Source organism: Cannabis sativa, chromosome 4, assembly GCF_029168945.1.
Source record: "Cannabis sativa cultivar Pink pepper isolate KNU-18-1 chromosome 4, ASM2916894v1, whole genome shotgun sequence".
Lineage (NCBI taxonomy): Eukaryota > Viridiplantae > Streptophyta > Magnoliopsida > Rosales > Cannabaceae > Cannabis > Cannabis sativa.
Window position 1 is genome coordinate 26,736,756 of NC_083604.1, and position 20,153 is coordinate 26,756,908.

The 20,153-nt window shown below is 34.3% G+C and overlaps 1 protein-coding gene and 1 pseudogene across 1 annotated transcript; both read right to left on the reverse strand.

Annotated features, from left to right (window-relative positions):
• Window positions 1-618: 618 nt before the first annotated feature.
• On the reverse strand, window positions 619-4,505 carry LOC115714524 (MLP-like protein 28). Its single transcript, XM_061113439.1, has 2 exons — window positions 4,259-4,505; window positions 619-1,054 (listed from the first exon to the last, which is right to left on the reverse strand). The coding sequence occupies exons 1-2, from the start codon at window positions 4,443-4,445 to the stop codon at window positions 783-785; spliced, it is 459 nt and encodes a 152-aa protein (XP_060969422.1). The 5' UTR covers window positions 4,446-4,505; the 3' UTR covers window positions 619-782.
• A 14,655-nt stretch (window positions 4,506-19,160) lies between these two features.
• On the reverse strand, window positions 19,161-19,620 carry LOC133036477 (chlorophyll a-b binding protein CP24 10A, chloroplastic-like; annotated as a pseudogene).
• Between the last annotated feature and the right edge of the window lie 533 nt (window positions 19,621-20,153).

A 20,153-nucleotide genomic window follows, 5' to 3' on the forward strand; every position in this document is an offset into this window, starting at 1 on the left:
GAGTTTTGATATTTGATATAGAAGTCGGTCGTGTGAGTTGGTTGCTCTGCTTCTGATGGGGTTGTGGTTTTGTTCCTTTTTTTATCGAATGTAATTCATTTTGTAATATTTGATGCACGTTTAGTCAGGCTTTATGAATTTTGCAGGTTACTGGATGTGGAGATGATAATCGACAGTGAAGTCGCAAGTTGACAAAGCCACCAAAGCTGTGGAATAACTAGTTGAACAATTGAAATATGATAGATTTGCTGAAGTAATTGATCAACGATGGAGTGAGGGAGAATGGCTAGTAAAATTGTGACGTGTTTTTGGAGAGAATTGCAAAGAGAGAATCCGATTGGAGAAGGTGGATGAGAAAATTTTACAAATTGTTATGGTACGTTTGTTTATATAGTTTTTGTTCTCCATAGGTTTATCCTTTTTTTCCTGTTTAGTCTCATTTTATTTTTTGGCATTATTTTGTTATATTATATAAATATTCTTTAATATTTTGTCCCATAATATGAAAAAGTATCGGTTATTATTATGGTTTTTTATTTTTCATCCATGAACAATTAGATAAATTTACGATAATTGAATGCATAACTTGGCAATACATTTTTTAATTAATCTAGTATAGATAAGAAAGGCAAGTATTGGAATTATTATTAGGTCACACAATCACTCCACAATAATTATAACCCATACATTATAGAAGGAAGAAAATAGTAATTAGGTAGTAGATATATGCTTCCTAATATCATCATCATTTATTTAGTATTTAGTCCCATTTGTACAGATAATTAAGCCGTTTTGGAGAGGCAAGCATCGATCTTTTGAGAAATGAGCTGAACAAAATCAATATACTTAGAAGGATCAGGGAGATCACGATTCTTCTTCTCATAAGGAACAGTCCATTTGATAGAGCAGCCTGGTCTACTACTACCACTCACCTCAAGTATGGCCTTGGTGTCATTGTAATCCTTTGTGATATCTCCCTCTAATGTTGTAAAAGTAATACTCTTCTTCTCATCATCTATTGCTTCAACTATCTCCCTCATTCTCTCACAACCACCTATATTTATTTATATATAATAAGATATCATAGATCATTTTTAATGATGAGAATTAAGATAATAAATATATAGTTGATTTATTAATATCAATAAAAATTACTTGAAGAAAGAAAATCTACTTATGAAAAGAAACTATCAAATTATAACCGTCGGAATATATGATGATAATTGGTAGATGCTACCTCTATTGTCCATTTATTCGATTTACTGTTACAGTAATAATTAATCCTGTTATATTTTATTTTCTGATCTTCAATTATCTTTAAAATCATTTTGAAGAATGTCATCAATACATATTACAATCACAATATACTAATATGTACATAGTAATATCTATATGATTAGAGTTTAATTAGTGAATTAATTACTTTCAAAATATATTTTATATATAATGTCGAAACATATATTTTAAAAAAAATAATGAAAGTTATAGATACATTCTTAATTTGTAGTTAGGAGAGTGTGGTTACAATAAAATGTACAAATTATTAAAAGTATACATATATCATTAATCATTTTTTAAATAAAAAGTTGTGATGAAATTGATGTTTAAATATATATATTTTATAGTAATTTTTATTTTTGATTATATGTAATAAAATTAAATTTTTCCGTTAAAAAATTTTATTTTTTTTATAAAATATATATATATAATTTTTATTTTTAAATATTATAATAATATTATAAAATTAATAAAATATATTTTGTTGTGAGGCAGCTTGAATCGATTTGCAAAGCCTTTCACTGAAAGGGCCAAGCTATCTCAAATGGACCTAGTCTAGTAGCATGGGATACTCTTTGTCAATCTAAAGTTGCAGGTGGTATTGGCTTAGGAAGATTTAAGAGTGGAATCGAGCAGCTATGGGGAAATACATTTGGGAAATTGCTCAAAAGCAGGACAGTTTATGGTTGAAGTGGGTTCACAGTGTTTATCTCAAGGATTGTGACTGGTGGAGTTACAAGGCTTTAGCACAAAGTAGTTGGTACTGGAGAAACCTTGTAAATTTGAAGGAGCAGTTCAAAGACATAGCAGGGCAGCAACTGTTTGTACAGAGTTATCAAATATCCAAGGGATATGTTTTGCTCTGTCCAGTCCAGACCAAAGTGCTTTGGTAGCAGGTTTAGGGTAGACTAAATACCCCCAAACACAGCTTTATTACTTGGTTGGCAATGCAAAATAGACTCGAAACCAAAGATAGATTGAGAATAATGGGGATGACAATTGCTACACTGTGAACTGTGTTTAGCACATAATGAAAATGCAGACCATCTGTTTTTCGACTGCAACTTTGTTGTTGCTTGTCTTCAGGGTTTAAAAAGCTGGTTGTCATGGCATGTATCAGCTAATACACTTCACAGCCTCACCAAGTGGATTGGAAGATCCAAGCTCCGGAAGTTTAAGAAAAATGTGTTATCAGTTGCTTTCAACTGTCTGGTATACTCATTATGGAGAGTTCGAAACCTCAGCATTTGAGAAAAAACAAAACTTGATGCAGGAAAGCTAATTGAAGGAATTAAAAAGAAAATTACACACAAAATTAGTGTAGTTTGGCCAAAGAAAGTGAACTGAAATGACACTAGTTGGTTTTCAAAAATTGTAAAGACGGATGTTTGTTAGAGTATAGAGATTAAAGGAATGTAAAGATTTTTTTTTAATGTTATCTTTTGGCCCTATGGGGTGCTATATGGTTGTAAAAATTTTGTTGTGATTAATACAAAGCTTTCCTGATTCATCAAAAAAAAAAAATATTTTGTTAAGTAATTGAGATATTTTGCTAAAGTTAACGTAAAAAAAATCAAAAAATACCGTTAAACTAAAAATTCTTTATATAACCACATTTCATATTTTATATAGAAGAGATATATATTAAAAAAACAACTTATTTTAAAAATACCCAAAAAAAAACAAAAAGTTTCAACTATTACGAAATACTATTTTACTTTTTTACGAACTCTTTTTTATTACTAACTGTTTTTTTTAAGTTATTTTAAAAAGGTATTTACACATTATGAAAATATTTTATATTATTGCAAAAATATAAAAAATAATGTTTTTTTTCTTCTAAAAAACACCAATATGTAAAAATGTAAAGTAAAAAAAATCATAAAACCACAAAAAGAAATTCAATTTTACGAACTTTATATAAATTTTACTAATTTAGTTTTAATAGTTATATATATCTCTTTTAGATGAAATAAATATATGACCTTCTAATTTATTTTATATATTTTCATTTATTTTGATTATCTAATAATATAATAAATATAAAAAGATAGTGTGATTATCTCTCAATTATGTTAACCTTGTTAGTCTAATATCGGTGAAAGCTAATGAAAAAGATTAAATTACCTTAAATTAACCGACAACTTTTTATTCTGTCCTTTAGGAAAAATAATGATAAAAAAAAAAAAAAAATTCTATCCTAACTGTAGTGTTTTTCACGAATAATTTAGTTTTGAAAAATTCTATAATATACCATTTAAAAATTAAAAGTAGTGTATGATACACCTTTATTTATTTTAGTATTTACAAAAGAAAATTAGTCAAATTCTTTTTATAATCATCTATATTGCAATTATTTAAGACATCTTATAAAATTTTGAGAAATAAAAAAAATATACGCCGAAAATAATATTCAAAGAGTCCATTTCACACATTTATATAATGAAAAAATTACCAATGCAATAGACTGTTTGAATCTTATTTTGAGTATGTTAAATTTTTTAAAATTTTGTAAGAATTCTTAAATAACTACAACATTTACGATTATGAAAAAAAAAAAAAAAAATTGATTAGAAAATTATCATGCGTGCCAAAATAGATATGTTTATTGTTTGCTGAATTGGATTAATTCCTTGTTTGTTGAAGTGGTTTAATTCTTCTTACAAGCGCACACATATGTTTGTTAAGTGTTTTTCGATTAAAAAAAATAAGAAAGGAAAAAATGCATACATGTTATGTTAGTGATCTATGTATGTTAACATGTTATCTTAGTGATCTATGTATATTAGCCAAATTTATAAAATTTATTTATTAAACAGAAAGTTGTAATTTTTTTTTTTTTGAACTGGTGTTAATTGTTATTAAGATGTATAGCTTTATACATTTCAGTGAAAGATCAAAGAGAATATTAAAATATTTTCGTTGAACCAATAAAAATGGTGCGATAGTCTGGTGTTATAGATAGTAGATATAATTGTACCTGTTACCAAAGTCCATTCCTTGATTGAACCCACAGACTCCCAATCACCCTTAATTACCTTCACATTTTTCACCAAGTCCGGACACATTTCAGGAATCAGGTATCTTTTGCTACGAAAGATCCCATAAAACCTTTCAGCTGAGGACTTGAGCTCAATCTGAAGCTCCATCTTTGCTATTTGGGCCATATTTTGTCTCTAGCTATATTAATGATATTTAGAAAGGCAGATGTACTTGGGAAATTTCATGTCTTCATCTAGGGTTATTTATAGAAACAAAAAAGCTACTGAGCATTATGCAGTATATAGTATTTTCTTTTTATTATTGTTTAAATATTCAATTAATAATTACGTTTTCATCAACTTGAATTTATATTACAATTAACTAAAATTCTATATCAAAAGCATTCCCACAATTTCTTTTAGTTTTCTCCTAAACATATAGTCTTGATATATATAACAAATTTATTCTTAATCTCTTATTAAACAATATTAAAACATAGGGAATTCTAGAGCATCATATTCTAACACTATATCCACCACACAAACTTTAAGTAATATATAATAAATAGATGCGTATAATACCAAAGCATGTAAAAAAAATAAACATGAAAATGAAAAATGTTGTGTAGAACACAAATGGAAATACAGAATTTGGTAGTGTAGGAATATATATTTATTTGTTATGTAGAGAAATGTACGCGTACCTATGTCCGGCGGCTAACTGATTAAACTAGAGGGTTGTCAAGCACCTTTACACATGTCGCTTTACAATTAACTAAAGATAATTTTTAAAACTTATTATATTAAATTATATGAGATTCAATATTTAAATAGACTAATAATGATATTAATATATACGAGAGTGCTATGCACCACTGGTGCCTTTTAGCATTTATCATTAAACTAAGATGGCTATTGGTTTACATGGCTGTCTCAAGGTGTTGAGAGGCCTAAGGTGAATTTGAAACGGGGCCTTTTTTTCTTTTACAAAAAATTAAAATAAATATTTTTTTTTTGAGATAGTATTTACCATTTAAATTTTGACACAATATAATTTAACTTTTTTATCTCCATATAACAAATAATTTTTCTCACCACACAAGCTAATTTAAAGTAATATTTGGTTATAATAGCATCTCTATAGTGTTATATATTTTAGAAATTTTGTGAAAAAAAAAGCCTCAATAGAATGTCAAATTTTTTGTTATTTTTTTAATGTATGTTATAAGTTGTATAAATGTAAAGCCCGCTTAGTTAATTTAGAAATTAGCAGTTGTTTATGTTTAATTATGAAACTATTTATAGCTATTTAAATAATTTATGATACTGTTATTTATGGAATTCAGAAATGCATGATTATGTCATCAGTAGTTTTTATATTTCGCATTTCCGGTGTCCGGTATTTTGGAACTCGGCGTTTGGCTCAGTAGAAATCACAACTTAGTATGTTGGTAATTTGGGGACGGGTTTAGACATTGGGAATGTCGGGAATGGCCGGGAATTTAGAATTTCCCAAAAATACCCCTTTAGTATGATTTTTGTGATTTTATGGTGGAGGGGCAAAATGGTCTTTTTGCCCCAATGACTTTTTGTCTTTAGTGACTTTTTATTTAAAAAAATTAAATGTTTATTTCATGGTTTATTTGGCTGAAATGAATAGTGCTTAGTTAGTTTAATTCTTTTTCATTTTCTCAAAATACTAAGTTTAGAAAAAAGAAAGAAAATTTCAAAAACTCACACACACAAAACTCTCTCTCTTTTTCGGCCAAAGCTTGGGCTGCTAGGGCTGGGATTTTTCTACTCAAAGCTTGTGATTTTCAACTCATCCTTGTGTAATTCTAGTCAAGGTGTGATCTCTTGTAAATTCCCTTTTGTGTTTTCTTGAAATTATGTGAAATTGATGAAATGCATGCATGATTTTGGTATATGTTGCTGCTGTGATTTTCTTGTTGATATATGTGGTTTAAAGCATGATAATTGATATTAATTGAGCTATGTTGAAAGCATGTAGGTTAGATTGTTAAAGCTTTGAGTTTTCTTTGCAAAAGTTATAAATTTTGAAGGAAATGATTCATTTTGTTCTGTGAAGTTGCTGGATGTTCTTGTATGTTTTCAGAGGTGTTATTATGCTTAGTTAAGTAGAATTAACTAGGTTTGGATGCATGTTAGTGGATTTAACCAAGTTTGAGTTTTGGAACTCAAAGCTTGGTCTTTAATGGTGATTTTTGTATATGTGTTTTCTGGGTGGTTTTGATGCCTTGGATTTGTTCTAGGGATAGTTTAGAACAGGTCTGGAAAGTTTGGGACCAATTGGGGTTGAATTGGTCAAGTTTTGAGAATTTTAGTTGGCTGCCTGCGAGGAACCGGAATTCCGGTTGTGCATCCGGAATTCCGGATGAGGGTTCGATAATTCCCAACCTAATTCGGTTGGGCAACCGGTCTGCCGGTTGGGGAATTTTTCCGAACCCTAGTTTTCCTCGTTTTTATGTTTTTAGGGGTATTGCCATGCTTTTTATCGATAGGGAAACTTTTAGTTCCTAGTTTTAGTCCCCGGGAAGTGATTTAGCGTGTCACTTATAGCGTTGTGATTTTTATGGTTTAGGAGCCAGTAATCCGCCACTCAGCTTCAGTTCCAGTCGGGTTGGCCAAGCACACTTGAAATCGGAATCCGTGTAAGATTAGTATAACAAAGATGCATATGTAGATTACATGTTTAGCGTGCATGTAGGAAGCCTGCTAGATTACATTAGTTATGTATTTAGGCTTCGAACCATCCAACCCCGTCACGTCGGTACAGCCGGAGTATGACCAAGAATGGAGTATGACCGGCTCGACCGATCAGCCGACACTTGGTTGGTGGTTCAAAGGTCTTATTGACCTATCCGTCGGTACAGCCGGAGTATGACCAGCGGCGGAGTATGACCGGTTCGACCGATCAGGAGGATACTTGTCAATAGTACCGTCCCCTGAACGTTCAAAACTTAGTACCATGTTGGACATGGCAGTAGTGGCTCAGTACCATGTTGGACATGGCAGTAGCGGGACTCAGTATCGTGTTGGACACGGCAGTTAGTTTTATGTATGATATTATTATGCTTTTCTTACTGAGTCTGTCGACTCACAGTTTATGTTCATGTGTAGGTAAAGGCAAGGCTATAGCTGATGGACCGTGAGCGAGCTTATGAGATTGTACATGTCGGGGCGGTTAGGCCTAGAGCGTACGATCCTCAAGACAGCAAGGTTGAGTTTTTGTAACTGTCGTTAGACGACTTTTATTTTGATGTAATAGTTAATCAGTGAAACTTTTTGTAAATATTTTTATAATCGGGATCCCGAGTCTTTTGTAATATGTTTTACAAGTTTAATCAAAAAGCAAAATTTTAATTAATCACGTTTTTCCATAAACCTCGTTGATTAGCAACGAGCTGCACAGTACGTTTAAAAATCACGTAATACGCCTAAAGTAGTTAGGGTGTTACAATTTGGTATCGAGCCGCTGTGTTGTCTTCCGAAGATCGTCACGACATGTACAATCATCATCAGCAGTTAGCTCGGTTCACGGTTCAGTAAGCCTTTATTGCTTTAGTAGTTTATTTTATTCAGTTATGAAAAAGAAAAGCCTGTTAGGAAGCATGTTAGTAGCCTGATAGTAGAATAGGCGCATGTTTCGTTTTTAATTTCCAAATTAAGCGGCATTAGTAAGCTCGCCTTGAATACGACCTGATATGCCAACTCTTGGTTTCGCAGGCGGTTCTAACTAGATGGACGCCAGGCGGACTACTAGGAGTCAGGGAAACTCCGTAGGGTCGAATCAGGGACAGGGAGCTCAGTTTCCCCCACCTGCCAGGGGCCGAGGTAGAGGTCCCCGAGGCAGGGCTCGTGGCCGGGTGATGAAAACCCGCCACGGGCTGCCCAGTGCTCCCCGCCCAATCGGGGAGCCCCGAATCGGGAGTTGCGGTTTGCGGAGATGCAAGCCGGATCGAAGAACAAGACCTCGAGATTCGTAGGTTGAGACGGCGGGGTGCTCCTGCCGGTTCAGGTGCCGTAGTTCCGGTGGCACCCGCCCTCGCCGCCTGTGCCGAGATAGTGGTGGCGGCCCATAGATTGGAACCATTGTATGAACGGTTCCGGAAGCAAGCACCTCCGGTATTCCTGGGAGGTCCGGATGTAATGAAAGCCGAACAGTGGCTGACGGTGATCACCAAAATTCTGAACTTCATGGGTGTCACCGGTAATGACAGAGTGGTGTGCGCCACGTTTCAGTTCCAGGAGGACGCGCTGGTATGGTGGGACATGGTGTCTCAGATCCATGACGTCACCACCATGACCTGGGAAAGGTTCCAGGAACTCTTCAACGCGAAATATTACAATGAGGCGGTCAGAAGCGCCAAGAGGAAAGAGTTCGTTCACCTGACCCAGCGGGAGAACATGAGCGTCACTGAGTATACTACTCAGTTTGATCGGTTGGCGAGGTTAGCCTCGGGAATTGTGCCGACCGACTTCAGCAAGAAGGAGAAGTATCTGGACGGGTTGAATCCCAAGATCAGGCATGACCTGATGATCACCACAGACGACAGCACCACCTATGCTCAGATGGTGGAGAAGGCACTGCGAGCTGAGGGCGCAGTGGGGTGCATGTCAGAATCAGCGAGTACTCCGGTTAGTGGCGGAGATCCTACCCCTCCTGCATCAGGCTATAGCAGGGGGAGTAGTGGTTCGGCCATTGATCAGAGGAAGAGGGCACCCACTGCTTCCGGCGACTCGAGTCAGAACAAGAGGTTCCGGGGGAACCAGAACAGAGGGAGTCGTCCTGGTGGTACTGAGACCCGATTCTCCTATCCCGAGTGCCCTAGCTGCAAGAGGCACCATCGGGGCGAATGCAAAGGTCAGGGATGCTTTCATTGTGGCATGCCCGGACACTTCAAGAGGGAATGTCCCCAGCTCCGACCAGAGGCACCGCGAGCTCCAGCGATACCCACTCCAGCCAGGGTGTTCACTATCACGCAGGCTGATGCAGATGCCAGCCCATCAGTAGTCACAGGTCAGCTTTTCATTAACAACTCGCTTTATTCAGTGCTGTTTGATTCTGGGGCTACACATTCTTATGTGGCGGCCAGAGTCTTTAGTAAGTTGGGTAGACCCTTTGATAGATATGAATTAGGGTTTGGAACCCTGTTACCTGGCGGAGAATTGGTCATCTCCAATAGGTGGATTAGGTCTATGCCGATCAGGATAGATGGTAGAGAGTTAAGCGCTGATCTGATAGAGATGAGCTTAGTCGAATTCGATATTATTTTAGGAATGGATTTCCTATCTAAATATTCGGCGAGCATTGACTGTAAGAGGAAGATGGTGGTCTTCCAACCGGAAAGTGAAGAACCGTTTGTATTTGTGGGTTCGGTTCAGGGATCTCGGATCCCGGTGATCTCGGCTATGTCAGCGAGAGAATTATTGCACGGTGGGTGCTTAGGGTTTCTGGCCGTGGTGGTGGACACCACTCGGCCGTACACCATTCGGCCGAAGAGGACATCGAGTGGTTCGGGAATTTTTGGACGTCTTTCCCGAAGAACTCTGTGGTTACCACCTCACGGGAGATCGATTTCGTGATTGACTTGGCACCGGGGGTGGATCCGGTTTCCAAAGCCCCGTATAGGATGGCTCCAGCCGAACTTAAGGAACTAAAGATTCGGCTCCAAGGGTTGCTTGACATAGGGTTCATTCGGCCCGGTGTGTCACCCCGGGGAGCCGGTTTTGTTCGTCAAGAAGAAGGACGGATCTATGAGGATATGCATCGACTACGAGAGTTGAACAAGCCGACGGTGAAGAATAAATATCCATTACCTAGGATCGATGACTTGTTCGATCGGCTTCGGGGAAGACGGTCTTTTCTAAGATTGACCTCCGTTCGGGTTATCATCGCTTGAGAATCCGAGAGGAGGACATTCCAAAGACGCGCTTTCCGCACTAGGTATGGACACTACGAGTTTCCGGTTATGTCATTCGGACTAACCAATGCTCCCGCAGCATTCATGGACACGATGAATAGAGTATTCAAGGATTTCCTCGATATCTGTGTGATTGTGTTTATCGACGACATCCTCGTGTACTCTCAATCAGAAGAGGAGCATGAGCTACATCTTCAGATGGTACTGCAACGACTTCGAGAACATAAGCTCTACGCCAAGTTCAAGAAATGTGAGTTCTGGTTGTCTCAGGTGTCCTTCCTAGGGCACATTGTGAGTAAAGATGGGATCAAGGTGGATCCCGGAAGATTTAATCCGTCGAGGATTGGCCGAGACCGAAGACGGTGACGAGAGATCGAAGCTTCTTGGGATTAGCCGGGTACTACCGTAGGTTCGTGGAGGGGTTCTCCAAAATCTCAATGCCCCTAACCGAGCTTACAAAGAAGAATCGCCGATTTATCCGGTCGGATAAATGCGAAGCTAGTTTTCGTGAGCCGAAACAGAGATTGATTATCGCACCGTACTAGCTTTGCCTTCGGACAAGGAAAAGTTCGTAGTCTCATCGTGACGCATCCAAACAGGGTTTGGGGTGTGTATTGATGCAGGCCGATCGGGTCATCGCTTATGCCTCCCGTCAGTTAAAGGATTATGAACAGCGATACCCGACTCATGATTTAGAATTAGCCGCAGTGGTTTTTGCACTGAAGATTTGGCGGCATTACCTGTATGGAGAGAAGTGTGAGATCTATACCGACCATAAGAGTCTCAAGTATTTCTTTACTCAGAAAGATTTGAACATGAGACAAAGGCGTTGGTTGGAATTAGTGAAGGATTACGATTGTGAGATCCTCTATCATCCCGGAAAAGCCAATGTAGTGGCCGATGCCCTGAGCAGAAAGGGTCCCGGGCAAGTAGCTAGCATGGTTCAGATCTCACCTCAGCTAGCAGAGGATATGGTTAGATCCGGCATCGAGTTTGTGGTAGGTCAGCTTCACAACTTGACGCTGCAATCTGATCTGTTGGAAAGAATAAAAGTCGCTCAGATGACAGATCCGGAGTTAGTGAAGATCCGAGATGAGGTATTGGCTGGTCAAGCCAAAGACTTTTCAGTGTCAGATAGTGGGATGCTTTTGTATAAAGCCAGGGTTTGTGTTCCGAGCAGTGCGGAACTTAGAAATGAGATCTTTGAGGAGGCTCATTCTACTCCATATTCTCTGCATCCCGGCACCACCAAGATGTACCAAGATTTGAAACCGTACTTCTGGTGGAACGGTATGAAGAAGAATTTAGTAGAATTCGTATCGAGATGCCTCACGTGTCAGCAGATTAAGGCTGAACATCAGAGACCAGCAGGGTTGTTGCAGCCTCTAACCCTACCAGAATGGAAATGGGAGGATATTACGATGGATTTTGTGGTCGGGTTACCTAGGACCACGGGTTTGCATGATTCCATCTGGGTAGTGGTGGACCGATTTACGAAATCTGCTCATTTTCTGCCGGTCAGAACAACATTTTCAGTGGATCAGTTGGCAGAACTGTACGTCAGAGAGATAGTGAGACTTCACGGGGTACCGAAGTCTATAGTTTCGGACAGGGATCCGAAATTCACCTCCAAATTTTGGCAAAGTTTGCAACGGGCAATGGGTACAAAGCTAAAATTCAGTACAGCATTCCATCCTCAGACAGATGGTCAGTCCGAAAGGACAATTCAGATATTGGAGGATATGTTGAGAGCCTGTGTTATGGACTTTGAGGGTTCATGGAGTAAATATCTACCGTTGATAGAATTTTCGTACAACAACAGTTATCAGAGTACGATAGGGATGGCTCCCTATGAACTGTTGTACGGTAGGAAATGTAGATCCCCTATCCACTGGGATGAGACAGGGGAGAGGAAATACCTAGGTCCAGAGTCAGTTCAGCGGACCAATGAGGCGATAGAAAAGATAAAAGCTAGAATGCTTGCCTCACAGAGCAGACAGAAGAGTTACGCAGATCCGAAACGCAGAGATGTTGAGTTCCAAGTAGGGGAACATGTGTTTTTACGAGTATCTCCGATGAAGGGGATTAAACGTTTCGGGAAAAGAGGCAAGTTATGCCCTAGATTTACAGGACCTTTCGAGATTCTCGAGAAGATAGGTCAAGTGGCATATCGGTTAGCATTGCCTCCAGCCTTATCAGCAGTGCACAACGTATTCCATGTCTCAATGTTGAGAAAATATGTTTCAGACCCCTCTCATATACTCAGTTATGAGAGTCTTCAGCTTCAGCCAGACATGTCATATGAGGAACAACCAGTGCAGATCCTGGATAGAAAGGATAAAGTCTTTCGGAATAAGACCATAGCATTGGTCAAGGTTCTCTGGAGAAACAGTAAGGTGGGAGAAGCCACCTGGGAGCTAGAGTCAGATATGCGAGCTCAATATCCAGAGTTATTCAGGTTAGATTTCGGGGACGAAATCCTTTTAAGGGGGGAATAGTTGTAAAGCCCGCTTAGTTAATTTGGAAATTAGCAGTTGTTTATGTTTAATTATGAAATTATTTATAGCTATTTAAATAATTTATGATACTGTTATTTATGGAATTCAGAAATGCATGATTATGTCATCAGTAGTTTTTATATTTCGCATTTCCAGTGTCCGGTATTTTGGAACTCGGCGTTTGGCTCAGTAGAAATCACAACTTAGTATGTTGGTAATTTGGGGACGGGTTTAGACATTGGGAATGTCGGGAATGGCCGGGAATTTAGAATTTCCCAAAAATACCCCTTTAGTATGATTTTTGTGATTTTATGGTGGAGGGGCAAAATGGTCTTTTTGCCCCAATGACTTTTTGTCTTTAGTGACTTTTTATTTAAAAAAATTAAATGTTTATTTCATGGTTTATTTGGCTGAAATGAATAGTGCTTAGTTAGTTTAATTCTTTTTCATTTTCTCAAAATACTAAGTTTAGAAAAAAGAAAGAAAATTTCAAAAACTCACACACACAAAACTCTCTCTCTTTTTCGGCCAAAGCTTGGGCTGCTAGGGCTGGGATTTTTCTGCTCAAAGCTTGTGATTTTCAACTCATCCTTGTGTAATTCTAGTCAAGGTGTGATCTCTTGTAAATTCCCTTTTGTGTTTTCTTGAAATTATGTGAAATTGATGAAATGCATGCATGATTTTGGTATATGTTGCTGCTGTGATTTTCTTGTTGATATATGTGGTTTAAAGCATGATAATTGATATTAATTGAGCTATGTTGAAAGCATGTAGGTTAGATTGTTAAAGCTTTGAGTTTTCTTTGCAAAAGTTATAAATTTTGAAGGAAATGATTCATTTTGTTCTGTGAAGTTGCTGGATGTTCTTGTATGTTTTCAGAGGTGTTATTATGCTTAGTTAAGTAGAATTAACTAGGTTTGGATGCATGTTAGTGGATTTAACCAAGTTTGAGTTTTGGAACTCAAAGCCTGGTCTTTAATGGTGATTTTTGTATATGTGTTTTCTGGGTGGTTTTGATGCCTTGGATTTGTTCTAGGGATAGTTTAGAACAGGTCTGGAAAGTTTGGGACCAATTGGGGTTGAATTGGTCAAGTTTTGAGAATTTTAGTTGGCTGCCTGCGAGGAACCGGAATTCCGGTTGTGCATCCGGAATTCCGGATGAGGGTTCAGTAATTCCCAGAACCGGAATTCCGGTTGGGCAACCGGTCTGCCGGTTGGGGAATTTTTCCAAACCCTAGTTTTCCTCGTTTTTATATTTTTAGGGGTATTGCCATGCTTTTTATCGATAGGGAAACTTTTAGTTCCTAGTTTTAGCCCCCGGGAAGTGATTTAGCGTGTCACTTATAGCGTTGTGATTTTTATGGTTTAGGAGCCGATGTCCGCCACTCGGCCTTCGGTTCCGGGCAAGTTGACCTAAGACACCCGAAATCGGAATCCGTAAGATTAGTATAACGGTATGCATATGTAGATTACATGTTTAGCGTGCATGTAGGAAGCCCGCTAGATTACATTAGTTATGTATTTAGGCTTCGAACCATCCAACCCCGTCACGTCGGTACAGCCGGAGTATGACCAAGAAATGGAGTATGACCGGTTCGACCGATCAGCCGACACCGGGTTGGTGGTTCGATGCTATTGACCTATCCGTCGGAGACAGTGCCGGAGTATGACCAAGCACCGAGTATGACCGGCTCGACCGATCGGGAGGATACTTGTCAATAGTACCGTCCCCTGAACGTTCAAAACTCAGTACCATGTTGGACATGGCAAGAGTGGCTCGCACCATGTTGGACATGGCGTAGCGGGACTCGCATCGTGTTGGACACGGCAGTTAGTTTTATGTATGATATTATTATGCTTTTCTTACTGAGTCTGTCGACTCACAGTTTATGTTCATGTGTAGGTAAAGGCAAGGCTATAGCTGATGGACCGTGAGCGAGCTTATGAGATTGTACATGTCGGGGCGGTTAGGCCTGGAGCGTACGATCCTCGGGACAGCAAGGCTGAGTTTTTGTAACTGTCGTTAGACGACTTTTATTTTGATGTAATAGTTAATCAGTGAAACTTTTTGTAAATATTTTTATAATCGGGATCCCGAGTCTTTTGTAATATGTTTTACAAGTTTAATCAAAAAGCAAAATTTTAATTAATCACGTTTTTCCATAAACCTCGTTGATTAGCAACGAGCTGCACAGTACGTTTAAAAATCACGTAATACGCCTAAAGTAGTTAGGGTGTTACAATAAACTTAAGAAAATACATGATAATTAATAAATATATATTTTATTTAAGTTATAATATTGTCATTAAATTTTTAAATTATTGTTAGTTATTTTAAAATATATATATATATACTATATGAAACGTAAATATTAGTTTTATTTAAGTTTTAGTGATTTTTTTTTAAGAATTCAATAACTAATTGTAAATTATTTTTTAAAAGATTTATTTTATAAAAGTAAACTTGTTAAGAATGCCATAATTGTATATATAAACCTATGATATATATATTGTTATTAATAATACTAAAAAATTAGAAATATTAGAAATTAAAATAAATAACCTATATAAAAATGAAAAATAGTAAGAAAAAAGAATGAGTAACATGTTAAATTAGAAGAAAAATTCTTTTAAAGAAGAAGAATAAAATTTGCATAAAATAATAAATAAAAAATATTTTGAAAAAGAAATTTTACAAAAATAATAAATAAATACTATAGGAATGAAAAGTAAAATTAATATATAAAACATGAGAAATAATTAAAATTAAATAATTAATAAATATAAATTAAAAAGTTGAATTATAAGAATAAATAATTGATTAATAATAATAATAATAAATAGTTGAAGTTACCAAAATATATGAGATCATATCTTTGCCATGAAATGATTCCAACAAAAAACTAATTTTAAAATTTTAGATCAAAAATTAAAAAGCATACTTGATGTAATTGAAAGTTGAAAAGAAGACTCAATTCCATTTTGACAAAATTTTCTCACCGGAGATACCTTTTCTTCTCTTTGCTGATTAGAGAATAAGGTCAATTTAACTCTGTAAATGAGTTTATGTAAACAAAAAATTACAGGCCAATAGAGTTCACCCAAATTCAAAGGTCTATAAACTCTATAATCTAGAAATTAATCACAATAAAATAACACAAATTATAACAAAAAAAAAAAAATAGTATCTTGTGAAACCTAGAATCCTTCCCATTTGGAGGAGAACGAGCCATAGCTGAGCAGAAAAGCAAAGATCACTCTTTTTTCTTAATCTCACTTAAAAAAGAAAATTGTAGGTGGAAAAATTAGGCAACAAAAACAATATTCTGTTTTTTATTTTAGAAAAGGAAAAAGGGTTATAAAGAAAAAAGAAAATGTGACATTGTAAAATGTGGCTTAAATAAAAAAAAAAAATTAAAGCGCAAAATATATACACACAAAATAAGATAAAATCATATCTATGATAATGCATGCATTTATTAAAAACCAAGGATTTATCAAATACTTTTATCTATTTATATATTTATTCTTTTATTTTTTTTAACGGTTGTTTTAAATTTTTATTATTATCACTTAGATCAAGCAATAAAGCATTATAGCAATATAAATATGTGAAAAATATGAAAAAGACTTTGAATATCAAAGTAAGAAAATTCAAACCTTTAAAGTCTCATTTTCTATATTTTTTTAGCTATTATTGATAATATTCTTAGGTATCATGATATATGAAGTTTAAGGTCCGATCAGTAAAATACGTGTTTTTGTTCTTTTTCTACTTGATTATACTGGCCTTAATTTTATGTAATTTAATTATTATATTATTTATAAATTATTCCTATACATTTATCTTATTATACTATTTTAATGTCGATTTTCATTATTAGAAATACTATACTCTTTCTTCTTTTTTTTTTTTTTCATTTTACTTACCGCATTTTTTTCTTCTCTTTATTTATTTATTCATTTTTTTCAGCTAAATTATACCATGTGGATTTCTTAAAAAAAAGTAGATAAACAGATAAATATAAAAATTTAAGCAATTAATTAACGATTTTTGAACAAAATAACAAAATCATAAATGAAGAATCAATACCTTTTGAACTGACATCAAGTAAAAAATTAATGAGTGTGCAAAAATTACTATCAAGCAATTAATATATGTCATATAATATTATGTAACAAGTGTAAATAAAATAATATATATCTATCTAAAGGAGAAGTATGAGGCGATGACGTGGCGGTTTAAAATCATTTCAAACAGCATTATCTCTTCTCTCCCTAATTCTCCAATTTTTTAATTTTTTATTAATTTATAAATATCAATTAATCTAAAATATATTTTATATATATATCATAACTCTAAATTTAAATCAATTATCACATTTTGATTTTTTTTTTTTGTTTAAAAAGGATATTTTTTTTTTCAAAAAATTAATATATATATATATTTTTAAGTTTATAATAATGTGTTATTAATTAATTAAAAAATAAAAATTTAAATGAGAAAAAACTACACGTGTAGTTATTATTTTTTTTAAATGATATTTTTTAAAAAATAATTATATATATTATTAATTTTATAATATTATGTTACTAATTAATTAAAAAATAAAAATTTAAATTGAAAAAAAAACTACACACGTGCAGTTATGATTTTTTTTACTATTATAAATATCTATTATAATCAATATATTCTAAAATCACTCTAAATTATTTTTCTCTTATCTCCTTAATTCTTTCAATTTTAATATTTTATTAAAGCATAAATCTATAAATTGATATTTTACTATTATTTTAATAATTTTTCTATAAAAAGCATAAATCTACAAATTGATTTTTGCTATTTTTTTTTAATATTTTTCTATAAAAATACAAAATATTTTAAAAAATTAGAAAATAAAAAATAAATTCCAAAAAAAATATTAAAACATAAAGTATAATGACTCTAATGTGTAAGTTTTTGTTTTTTTTTTTAAAAAATAAGATAAAATAAAAATAATAATAACAATAACAATAATAATAATAATAATAATAATAATAAAAGAATCAGGTGTATATGATACTTAAAATAATATTTTAATTGCTTTTTACCATGTTTAAATTTTTTATTAAAGAATATTAATTAATTTTTAACAAAAGCCTACTTTACATCATTTTTTGAAATGATAACTTTAATGTCAAGTATTCCATAAACTTTCCACTAATATTTTTCAATTAATGAAATGAAAAGACAAATTTTAATTCCCGTATGAAAAATCAAACTCTCAATCCCAATAATCAATAGAAACAACATCAAATTTTAAGTTCTCAAAATCTATAAAAATAAATAAATAAAAAAACAGATTTCATAAACACAAACTTAAACATTAGAACTCCAGCAAAACACTAAAACTCAAACATTAAAAACACATACAATAAAATTCAAACCCAGAACTTAACACACACACATCAGAATAAAAATTAAATCATAAATGAAGATTTATGCTACTATTTCTCGATTTTCGGTATTTATTAGCAATAAATTTAATATTTTAAGTATTTATGTCACAAATTTTTTAATATTAAAATAAAAATTTTAATATAATTTTACTAAGTAATTATTATTAATTACAATACACAATTTATTTTTTTATATATAATTTAAAATATTTTATATATCCGCCGCGAAGCGCGGGATGTTTACTAGTAGAATATATATATATATATGGAACAGGTTTTAATGGTTACATTTTTATTGTAACCACGTGGTTTTATTTTTTTTAGCCATTAGATCACTATTAAATGGTTGTGATTAATTTAGAAATTAAATAAAAAAAATTAAAAATGACCTGTAACCTGATATTAACCTGTTAATTTATTTCCTGTTAAAACTTTAATTAAGATTAATTATATTTTAAAATTAAATTAAGTATAATTATTAATTAATTTTTTGTAATTTATTATTAAATAAGGATCTTTTAGCAATTTATTTTTTTTACACTTAAATTATTTTAATTTATATAACAAAACTCTTAATAATTTAAAATTATACACATATAATTTCATAATTAAAATTTTATTATACTTGTAATATTAAGGGAAATTTGCGGCAAAAGTCCCCAAAAAGTTCACGTTGATGCAGATTAGTCCCCAACCTCCAAAAATAGCGGCAATAGTCCTCAAGGTCACACTTTTTATTTGTCCGTCGATACCCAGTTTGACAGCCTCATTAAGTACTGGCAAGAATGCCACGTGTTGAAGTATTATTGGTCCAAATTTTAATTTTAATTAAAAATAATTAAAAATAAAAAAAATAATTAAAAAATAAATAAATAAAAAGTTTAATATTATTTTTATTTTCTTATTTAAAATTAATTTCTTTTTCTTTTTCTTTTTTTCTTTTTTCTTTATCCTTTTTCTTTTTTTTTTTCTTTTTCTTTCTTTTCTTCTTCATCTTCTTCGTCTTCTTCTCCTTCTTCTCACTGCCCTCACCATCAACCCCCAACCTTAATCTCAGCAAGCTTCAATCTCTCCAGTTTCTCCACATCGGGAATATACTCACCGTTCTGCAGTGTTCCGGCCGGTCCCAATGGGTCGAAGAATTTTCCACTGGGGTATCCCTGGTCTCCGGTGGCATTGGCGAAGTTCTCGGCAGTCCTCGACCATGGCGTCGCCCACTCCACCGATTGTGATTCAGGGTTGAAGAAGTCCACCCATCTCTTGCTCTCTACCCAACGAGAATGGAGCTATGGCTGATGGGTCAGCTCCAGCCTCGAACCATGGCACACCACTCCATGCTTGACCGACGAAGATTCCAAGCACGGCAGCCATGGCCCACCTTCCGTGGATGAGCTCAGCTTCTTTGTACCACTTGAGAAAAGCTGGGTCCTTGCCTAATCCCAATGGGTCGAAACCATAGTCACCTGGAAGCCTGTAAGATTAAAAGAAAAGAGATAAAGACTCAGTCTTGCTTTTATGGTGTTCGACGAAATGAGCGGTCAGAGATTCCCGAGGCCGGAGCGGTCGGAGATTCTCAGTGGAGTGATGATAGGCCGGTAGGCGCATCGGTTTCCGTCCCTGATTACGGAGGATTTGGTGTTATAGAGCTAACAATTTATGGGTTTTGATTTGGGGTTTTTGATTGAGGGTTTGATTGAGGATTTGGGGTTTTGATTTGTTTTTTTGATTTAAATTATTTTTGGGGTTTTGGGATTTTTTATTTGTGCGGTAGAAATTTATTAATGCATTGGAAATTATTTGAAGGTGGTGGTGCAGCTGATTTGGGGTTAAGGTTAGGGGTTGATGGTGATGGCAGTGAGAAGAAGGAGAAGAAGACGAAGAAGATGAAGAAGAAAAGAAAGAAAAAGAAAAAAAAAAGAAAAAGGAAAAAGAAAAAAAAGAAAAAGAAAAAAGAAATTAATTTTAAATAAGAAAATAAAAATAATATTAAACTTTTTATTTTTTATTTTTTA